Source organism: Elaeis guineensis, chromosome 12 (assembly GCF_000442705.2).
Source record: "Elaeis guineensis isolate ETL-2024a chromosome 12, EG11, whole genome shotgun sequence".
In the NCBI taxonomy this organism is placed as follows: domain Eukaryota; kingdom Viridiplantae; phylum Streptophyta; class Magnoliopsida; order Arecales; family Arecaceae; genus Elaeis; species Elaeis guineensis.
Genome location: NC_026004.2, coordinates 2,697,399 through 2,708,329, shown reverse-complemented (window position 1 = coordinate 2,708,329; position 10,931 = coordinate 2,697,399). Strand labels below are relative to the sequence as shown.

The window sequence follows — 10,931 nt, the reverse complement described above, 5'->3', positions numbered from 1 at the left end:
CAACCTTAGTTAGAAAAACAAGCTAATTTTTCGTTAACCAATCAAATTTAATATGTTGGATTTAAAACTCATTCTCATGCTTGTCAACTTATAAGTTGCATGAGTTAAGCCAATCTCACCTATTATTTGCACAACACGAATAATAAAATAACATCTCATATTAGAGTCATGTCATCACCGAGCATTATTTATGCAGTCTATGGATTTTGATTTGGCTAAGAATACTCACATGCTTGAACTATGGGTTAGGTCTACATAGAAACCTTCGTTGTTATATGCAAAATATTGTGGTCCTTGGCATTTGCATTTGGCATGAAAGTAAAGAACGCCATTTCCCAGGCCATTTTTGATGTTAATTCAATGCATACGTAAAGGGAGCATATGACTGTTGTCAAACAGATAATTAATCAAAAAAAGGGTGTCGAAATATAAAATATATTTATATATAAAACAGTCATAAAATATAAAATAAGTAGTGAAAATATTATTGATTTTTCAAAATGCTTTATATTTTGCACATGGACCTTTTGAAGATATTTTGGTAGGGCGCAAAATACGAAAAAAATAACTGAGCAGCTCACGAAGAAAGTCGAAAAGGGACGCCGACTTCACCACATAGAATCAAATATTTCGGGCTTTCCATTCTCATCACGATCCCCGACCTATCCCTTCTCCTGCCTCTTTCTGTCGTCTCTGATTTATCTCTCCCCTTCTCTACCTGTTCTCACACCTGTTGCATTTTTTTTTCCCCCTCTCGTCACATTAGAAATTTAACAGATGCTACCCAATTTGATCTTGCGAGGTATTATCTCTAGACTCCTAATTAATTTTGTTATCTACCTATTCAATCTCGCAACATCTGGTTTTGTGAGTCATTGTCTTTCCTATTCGTATCAAATGCACCATCACTAGGAGTTTTATGGCTTCTGATTCGAGCAATTTGTCGAATCCTGCTGCTGAGCATGGAGTTCTACTTGAGGGAACCTACTTCCTATAAATCAGACTAAATGTATTTTTTTGTTCTCATTCTTTTGAGTCCTGCTTCTTTCCCGTGATTTTCTACATGCTTCCTGCTCATTTTACAAATAATTTGATTGAAAAGCAATATAGATTCGAGGTGACGTTACAAGTATTCTAAATTCGAGTTCCATTAAGCAAGTGTAATGTTTGTTCCTTTTAGATTTTTTTCAAATATTCCATTTTTAATATATGGATTGATGTTAGTTTATCATTGTTCAGGTCCTGATGGATGAGGTCACTGAGGCTGTCAAGAATATGAAAGAAGGATTGGGATCCGACAGTCGTGCAAATCCAAGAATTTGCATCAAGGCCATTGAAAGCTGTGGAAAGTCTAGAAGAGGGACAGAGGAAGCAAATGCTCTTCCAAGACTGAACGGTGCTGCACGGGATGGACTGGCATTACTTAGATCGATGCAGTTTAGGCTGGATTTTCTCGCCCAGCAACCGCCAATTGGAGAATCGCAATCTGCACCGTCCACTTTAGAATCATGGAAGGAACAGTACCAGAAGTAAATCTATGGGAATGTTCTTCCTGCTCCTGTAACAATTAATAGACTTTCTTGTTGCCTTGCTAAATCTTTTATTTTCTTATTTGGTTTTTCCCAGTCGAACTAGTACCTTTTATGAACTTGTTAATATTTTTCAGTTTCAGATTTTAGCCTTCTAACAATTATTTATCCTGTTTCATGTTTTTAGTTTGCATACGAGGTCGAGAAACGCTAATTTGCAAGCAAAAAGCAACCTTAGGAAGGCTGCTCAGGAGGGAGTGAGGCTTCTTCTTAAACTCGTGAACTGTGAACTCGTTATCTATACTTATCCTACAGTTCAATTAATGGTTTTTTAAGAAACCTTCATTTATCATCTTGTTTTCTGTTTATTATTCTTTTATATTCTTCGTTGAGTTATTCATTCCCCCTTTGATCAACTATTTTTTAAACATTAGAACTTTAACATATTAGCTTATCATACCTTGTATCAAAGTTCATTGTATCAGTCAATACCGTACCATATTGGAACATACCGTACAGTATCAATATGGAACCGGTATGCAGTCCCATACCGTTCCAATATACAGTAAACCTGACCATCTTGAACCGTACCATGAATTGGCACTATAATAGTATGGTATAAATATGGGATCTGATACTGAGATAGTGAACCGGCCTTATATTATTTAGAGTTTCATTCTACAATGTGAATCCTCCTACGAGTTTGCCTGTATGTTTCAGCAAATCTACCAAGTTTGTGCATAAGCTTTAGCAACAATAAATTATCCTCATAAACTTTCTTTTTTTTTCCCTTTATTTCTGTCTGTCTGTCTATCTGTCTGTCTGTCTATCTTGCTTTTTCCCTCTGCTCCACTGCTTATATTGGAATCTAAATTTGCAGAGAGAGCTTCTTTTAGGAGGTACAGAAGTGTCTACAATCTGCAGGCATAATTTACAGTATGTTTTCTGAATCACAATCAACTTCTGAGAATTATTTATTCATGCACCATGCTTTCTTAAAATGATCATCTATTTTGTCTAAACTTATAGGATGATGTAAATTAAATTCATATACATTCTCTTTTTCTATATTTTTGGTAAAGAAGAGTTGTTGTATGATTATGCTTCTTGTGTTTGGTCGCGTTTTGTTGCTAAGACAAAAAGGGTATAAACAGTAGAAAGCCCAAAAGAAAAAAGGTTAATGCAAGGTTGGTTAATAGTTATAAAATTTTATCCAATCCTTCTATGGAGCAGCCTGATGAGCCAAATTTCATTTAGATGCAACAAAGCTTTGATTGTTGTTGTTGTTGTTGTTGTTGTTTGATCATTCTGTTGTGTTATTGTTTAAAGAGGTGAATGTAATAGAACTTTATTTGATAATCAATACTTAGAGAATGTGGAAAAAATTTTTGGACATCGAAACACCTATTCCTTTTCACGTAAAAAGATTGACTAATATGTGTTGGCATTTCTAATCCATCCCCAGTCCAGAGGTTCTTGAGTTGAGGGCTGGCCTCGTGGTACTCTGCATGATGTTGACAAACACCGGACCCGGACTCAGCTGGAACCCAAGGATCTTTTATATTTTCAATAATTATAGGAACAGAGATCGAGACACTTTCTGGACTTGGCTTACCTTCATAGGGTGAAATCCATTACGGTTGTTTTTGAATCAATTTCTTCCACTTATTCTACTGAGAGGCATGCTATGGTGGTTTAGTTTTCTGATTTTATATGACAAAAGCTGGGATGACATCTGCTGCAGGAAGCATAACTGAGAGGCTTCACCGCACTCATCGACTGATGGTTCAGGTGATTACTCGAGTAATTTTGTCAGAACTTAATTTATTGTCACCTTACAGAAAGATCCATTTTTAGAACTATATTATCCATGATTTTCTACAGGATGTGGAAAGAAGTGCAAACACATTGGCTACTTTCGGTATAATCTCTTATAGCTTTGCTGTTTGTTAATAATATGATGGTAATTATGCTCAGTAATTATGATTTACCAAGACAATGTTGTTTGTCACTCTTTTAAGCTTAGTTCTTAACTTCGGTTCCAGTGATATTTTATGCTTTCTACAATAATGGCCTTCTTAAGTGGCAGAAAGAGAAAATGAACTATCATACGATTTTATTGTGGATCTCAAATACTTTGCTGCCTTTTTTTCATAGATAGACTGAATTACAGGACTCGTGTAAGCTTCTCTTTCAGTGTTGCTGAGAGAATAGATTTTTATTACTTACTATTTTCAAAAAATTGTAATACTGCCATGATATCTAGTCATCTACACTTTCGATTGCTCGCGTTTTGTAATGTTCACTGAGTTTTGTTGAATCATCATCTATATAGGAGGGAGGAAGGGAGTGTAAAGAGAAAGATTCAGTTTTCTTTCTGCATGAAAACCGAATTGCCCTAGCAGAGTTTTACCTTAGAAGTGTCCCAAAACAAGCTCAAGTTACCTACATAGAAGTTCTTATTGGAGAAGTCATTTAAACCTTTTCCCAAAAAGCAATCAGAAGGAAAGGAAAGAGCAAAAAACTAGTCCCAGTAGGAGTCACGACTTATGATTGGGAGTATGACTTGAGCTTATGGTCCTTCACTACATAAATATAATCTTCTATGCTTGTGAGCTTTAGGGCACGATTCTCCTCCTTGGTCAGAATTTTTTAAAGTCTTTTTTAAAATCTGGTAGAGGAATCAACAAGTGTCTTAAAGAAAGCTGAAGGTGAGTACAAAGGACACCACTCTTTGCTGATGCACGCTCGTCGCTTGCTCTCCACAGTGCAACGTCAAGGTGTTATTCATAGGTAAGCATCTATTTTTATAATTGCATAGCTATGGGGGAAGCTATTATCATATCGTCTTTAAGAAAAATCCTTTTTTTGTGCTGTTCCATTTGCATATAAGCCAAAACACTGACCACTGGTTGGATAGAGCAATCACAATGTTGCACCCTGACAATCCGAATCCTATTATTGGTTCATTGACACATACGTTTGTTTCTACTAGTCAAACTTTTCTGTCTGAACAAAGCTAAGCAAGATTATCAACCGAATAGACTGAGCTTTTTAATCCAATCCTAAATTTCTCTTAGATGGTGCTTTTAGCAAGACTGCTGGAGATAAAGAGATGATGGTTCCCCTGGTCCAAACTCCAATTAACATGCTTTTTTCATTCTTAACTCTATCAAACAGGGTGATATTCGTGACTGGGTTTTTCATATTTTTATCAACGGTGCTGTATATTGTCTCCAAACCTGTCGGGCTGCTGAAGTTGCAGAGAAACCTGTTTGCAGGCATCAAGGCAGGTCTGAAAGGACATAAAGAGGTGGCTGTGGAAATCCAGAGTGACAATTGGAGATGGCTTAAATCATGCACAAGCTCGCAACAATATAGTTCCACAAGCAGAAATGCAGGCACCACATCTCTATGATGAACTTTGGGACAATTGATCCTACAGCTTTATGTTTTCTTGTTCTATTTTACTTATGTTGAGTACAGCAATTCCTTTAAGGCTATTGGCAAAAAAATGAATATTTCTTCTAGTGCAAAATTTAATTGTGCTAAATTGATCAAACACCTGACCATCGTGTTTAACCTGAGCCTGGATGTGGTTTTTATTGGACCAGTACATGTTATTTACCATCTAATTAACGCATGTTTTTTTTTTCCTCGTTGCTCTCTTTTTTTGTTTTTTGCTGATTTCAGATCTTAATTTTTCCGAATATCCAAATTAAGAGTTATTGCTGACATTTGAATGTGATGCTCTTTTCAGCATATAGATTAATGATACTGCAAAGTCATTCAATAACATGTACAACATGGGCTCTACAGGGGTCTCATTTCATGCGATCGTCTATAGGTGTACACACTGTACATGAAATGAGTTTTTAAAGTTTTGTACGGTTGTTATAAATGCAAACCAACCCAACCCAATATGATTATTTGTCCAAAAGGATTTTTTTCTGTTGTTACTGGACAGGTGAAAATGATTGCGGGTGGAACTAGAAGTTCAAAATGGGGGCTAAAAATCTTTCCACCCCTTTCTCTTTTTTCTGGTTTTATAGAAGTAACTGCCAACCAACCATGGTGAGGAAGATTCCATCCATGATCTTAACGGAAGGAGTAGATGCTTTGCACTGGGGAATCAAATTCTTCTTTTTCTTTTTTTTTTTTTGATTTATATTCTAACGATTGAATAGATGCTTTGCTTAGGGGAGTCAAACTCTATGTCTCGTATAGACCACTCATTTTAAAGATTAAATTTTTTGTTGACCTTTTCTTTTCTATTGTAAAAAGTTTTTACATATCTTAATTGAAAGGAAAGAATATGAGAGAAGAGAAAAGAATAGGAGAGAAAGTTAACACTTTCTCTTGGTTGAAAATTTTTTTATGAAAAAAATGAAAGAAAAATGAAAGAAACAGAGAGAATATAAATTTTCTCAAAGATTCACTTTTTTTTCTCTCCTAAATTAGATGGATTTGGAGAGAAAAGAATTGAAACTTAAATAAATTTTTTATAATTTTTATTATACCCTTAAGATTTATTTCCTTTCATCTAATTAACTTCTGTAGATAGAAATAAGACAGACGTTTCTATTCCTGTAAACGAAAAAATCGTCTCCTCTCCGTATGTGACTGAAGCAAAAAGATAAGGAAAATCAAGAAGGACGTAAAAAACTGGAAGGCATGGTCTTATCTATTTGTATTTTTTTAAAAAATTATATATATTTTTTTGGATATGTGGAGAAGGAGATCCGTAGGGATAGAGAGATTTGTGGGTTTAGGGATATATAATAAAAAAATATTATAATATTTTTTTTTATTTCTTCTTTGCTTCCGATCATACAGGAAAAGAATTATTTTTTTCTTTAAACTCTCAATCAAAAAGAAAAAAATATATATATTTTTATTATTTTTGTTTCTTATTAATTTTTTTTCCCCTAAACTCCCAACAAAACTGTTAAACCCCCCGTCCTATGGTCCATAGCATGGTAATAGATGGCACAAAATTAAAGTAAGAGAACGACACTTGACTAATTCTGTGGCACGAAGCTAAGGTGGTGTTGCAATTCATTTATGTGCAACTAAAATGTCACCTCTACAGCTTAGCTTTTCAATGATGTGGGGCACCGAGATGAGTGGTGTCTGTAACTGCTGTCAATCTTATTTCTACGAAAAAATAAAAACTCTTGTCGCTTTATAACCAGACAAATTTGACTATTTAAAGAATGCCTTCAGTTTTATTTAAAAAAAAAAATCCAAACATGTTTATTAGTTTTTGTAAGTGGCCAGAAAAATTATTTATACATTTTTATCAATGTAGATATGTTTCTAAATTAATAGTTAGCATACGGTGCAGTTACCTTACACAAGAAGCGGGAAAGAAAGAAAAAAAGTGCTACTTGTGATTGGATATTCTCACAAAATTCAAAATTGCTGTTAAAAAGTTGTGTATTACTCTCGCCTCCAAAAAAAATTGGAGTCAATTAGCAGAGATAGTATAAAAATAAAATTATCGGTTAAGAATTTCAACTGGAATATGCAATAGAAAGTATCATTCACATCATAACACAAATAATCATATTGTCACTACAAATAGTAAGATCCAATAGGGATGTTAGAAGACGTACATCCATAAAATGAAGGATGGAACATAGCGTCAGAACAACGGACGAACAGACCGCTAACCAACGGTCGTCCGGTTATTTTTTTAATAGAATTATGCGACAAACAGTTAAAACAAGAGCAAATTGTAGATATTTTTATCTCCTTTATTTCAGGATTCTTGCCTCCTTATGTCCGTTTACGTGATAGGAGATGCGGATCCAAACTCCTTGGATTTTTTTGTTTTCGAGAGCCGTAACCCTAGTTCCAATTCTACCCTATCTCTAGCGCTAATTCCTAAGAATCCAAGAAAAGTTTCTTCATATCGCCACCAATTATACGAATGCAATGTGGATCCGATCGAGGGAGGATTAAATTGAGGCTTTGACGATTAAGTCGGGCTTGGGTTTGGAAGGAGAAGGGTAAAGAGATGGACGGGTGGAGGTGCTTTTGCTGGAATAGAGGAATCACCTCCGACCTCGACCCTCGTGAGCCGGAGCCCTTCTCCCTCCCCTTGCCTGTCCCCCAATGGCCCAAAGGTGCGATCTTTTGCTTTGATAACACAAAGAATCATCGGGGATTTTGATGGACATTGCTTTCAAGTTGATTTGAGCTATGTCCTCTTCGTGGTTTTTTGTTTTTATTGTTGTTATTCTGGGGTTTATGATGAATCCTTAGTTTTTGAGCAAATCATATGCAAACCTAAGCATATTTTCATTTAGCATTGGACGTTTTCATGTGAACGGGATTTCTTGGATCTTCTCCATACATAATTTGTTCCTTTCTAGTTGCATGATAAGATGATAATTGTAGAAAATGGAATGATTTTTTTTTTTTTTTTTGTTGATACATGTGTGTCTCTCCTCCTAGTGTCTAATAAATACGATGGAGGAGTAATTTCTTGATTCTTAGCTCTCGTATGGCATGGTTATAGGATTATGGATTGCATGCCTTGTCCTCACCTTCTTCATGGATCTTCTTCATGGCTTGTCCCGTTCTTTTTTTGGTGTATTTATTGGTAGACAAATTAAGCTGTGAATTTCCTCTTGAGTATCTTCTTTTTCATGATTCGTGGGGAAACCATATGATAAGTGCCATTTGATAGAGAAGTTATCTTTTCCAATGCTGGTGCACATCCGTTGAACCATTGGGAGCCTATTAACTTGAGTTGCTCGATTATGTCATGCAAAATGGGAAGGGGGATGAGCAAAACACTAAATTGCCTGATGTTTAGATGTTCCTGGACATGCATATGATTTTTATTAGTTCTTTTATTTTTTATTTTTAATGTTTAGGGAAAGATGAATTTCAAGTTTGCATATGGTTTGCTCAAAAAGATATGGTGTTTCTGGTGCACGGCAATTTTTTTCCCTCAGAACTGAAGTAGGAAATGCTTGCCCCCTAAATCATTTAGCTAAACAATTTTCCTTTTTCTAAGTTATCTGATGTTTGAGAGAAATTCTAATATCGGGGAAATACCACTGGTAATAATGTAATGAATGATATTTTCCAACAACATGTGTAAGCCTTTGAGAAGGAAATTCTGATATTCTTGGGATTAATATAGAAGCCTCTTAGTTCATCTGTCCTGTAGTATTTTCAGTATCTTATCTGCTTTTCTCTCCTAGATTAATTCTTGAAAATTTTATACTTTGATTTAACAGGATGTTACTTATATCCCAATTGCATGTGTTTTAATCTCTCTTTCTCTTTTAATGCTATATATTTTTGTCAAACAATCAACAGAGAGTAGAATGTCTCTTCTTGACTCTAGCTTTAAGTTTAAGCTTCTCTTATTGTGCTTCAAACTAGTAGAAAATTACTGCATCTTTTCATGGCTATCTTCACAGGTGAAGGCTTTGCTCAGGGAAAAATATGTATAGGAGAATTGGAGCTTGTAGAGATTACCAAATTCCAGAGCATCTGGAGCTGCATGTCATCAGAGGATAAGAGCAAAGGAGCTACATTTTTCAAACCCGTAGGGTTACCAGATGGCTTTTTGAGCCTTGGTCATTATGCCCAAACAAATGATCAACCTTTGCGTGGGTTTGTTCTTGCAGCAAGAGAATCTTTGGCTTGTAATGTGGCAGATCTACCAGCTCTCCAGAAACCCATAGATTACATGCTTGTATGGAGTTCAAATATATGGAATGATGATAATTGTTATGGATGTGGCTATTTCTGGCTTCCAAGCCCTCCAGAATACTATAAAGCTGTGGGCTTTGTGGTCACTAAAGAACCCCAAAAGCCCTCACTCGATGAAGTCAGGTGTGTTCGAGCTGATCTTACAGATGAAGGTGAGACTCATGGTTTAATACTTGATACAGAGTCCATGAATTCAAAGGTTCCTTTCCGAGTATGTAGCACACGACCTTCAAATCGGGGGATGTGGGGAAAAGGTATTTCTGTCGGAACATTCTGCTGCAGTACTGCAAGGAGCTCTGACTATCGGCCAAACATTTTTTGCTTGAAGAATGTCAATTTCTCTCTGCATGCAATGCCAAATTTGGAGCAGATCCATGCACTTATCAAGCATTATGGCCCCACTGTTTTCTTCCATCCGAAAGAGATTTATTTGCCTTCATCAGTTTCATGGTTTTTCAAAAATGGGGCTACTATTTATAAGAGAGGGGAGTCGGTTGGAGAAGCTATTGATGCCAATGGTTCAAATCTCCCTAGTGGAGGGGAAAATGATGGAGCATACTGGATAGATTTACCAGATGATGATAAGAACAGTCATGTCAAGCATGGAAACCTAGAAAGTGCACAGCTCTATGCTCATGTCAAGGCAGCTCTTGGAGGTACCTTCACAGATATTGCAATGTGGGTGTTTTGCCCCTTTAATGGCCCTGCCACCATCAAGATTGGGCCAGTAAATATTTCTCTTGACAAGATAGGACAACATGTCGGAGATTGGGAGCATTTCACGCTTCGAATAAGCAATTTTACAGGTGAACTTTGGACTATATATTACTCTCAACACAGTGGTGGGGAGTGGGTTGACACCACCAGCTTGGAGTTTATTCAAGGTAACAAAGCAGTTGTATACTCGTCCAAGAGTGGACATGCCAGCTTCCCACATCCTGGGAACTACATACAAGGGTCCCAAACACTTGGAATAGGCGTGAGGAATGATGCTGCTCGAAGCAAACTTGTTTTGGATTCTAGTGTCAATTACCAGATTATTGCAGCAGAGTATCTTGGGAGTATAGTGACCGAGCCACCTTGGTTGCAGTACATGAGGGAGTGGGGTCCAACTATTATTTATAATTCAAGATCAGAGTTGGAGAAGATACTTGGTTATTTACCCTTGAATCTCAGGTTTTCAGTGGAGAACATTTTTGATAAGCTTCCAACGGAGTTATACGGGGAGGAAGGACCTACGGGTCCTAAGGAAAAGAACAACTGGGAGGGCGATGAAAGAGGCTAGCCTTGTGATTGTCTCTCTCTAGGTGTGGCTGTTACATCAGTTTTGTATATTACAGGGAGCAGAAACTTTTGGAGTATTTATTACATTTTCTCGTCCGTTTTCTGTATATTTGGAGATGTTTGTGATAGAGCTATCTTGGTGGCATTAATTGAAAGATGTTTGGGATACTTAGCAGCCAACGATCAGAACTCAGTAGTCAGCATCGGGTTCTAGGTTGTGGATACATTTGCTGTATTTCTAGTTTAGCTGTATCATGAAGGATAGACCAGGCCACGTCGAAGCAACAAAAGGGCCATGTTCCCAATTCTGTGTGATATTTTTCTTTGGATTCACGTAACACCACTTTTCCAGTTCTTTCATAATTTGTGTGGTATTCTTCT

The 10,931-nt window shown here is 36.5% G+C and overlaps 1 protein-coding gene and 1 pseudogene across 1 annotated transcript; both read left to right on the top strand.

Annotated features, from left to right (window-relative positions):
- Positions 1–563: 563 nt before the first annotated feature.
- LOC105055787 (uncharacterized) lies at positions 564–5,134 on the top strand (annotated as a pseudogene).
- Positions 5,135–7,407: 2,273 nt separating this feature from the next.
- LOC105055786 (hypothetical protein At1g04090) lies at positions 7,408–10,703 on the top strand. Its single transcript, XM_010937777.4, has 2 exons — positions 7,408–7,660; positions 8,972–10,703. The coding sequence occupies exons 1-2, from the start codon at positions 7,552–7,554 to the stop codon at positions 10,549–10,551; spliced, it is 1,689 nt and encodes a 562-aa protein (XP_010936079.1). The 5' UTR covers positions 7,408–7,551; the 3' UTR covers positions 10,552–10,703.
- The last annotated feature ends 228 nt before the right edge of the window (positions 10,704–10,931 follow it).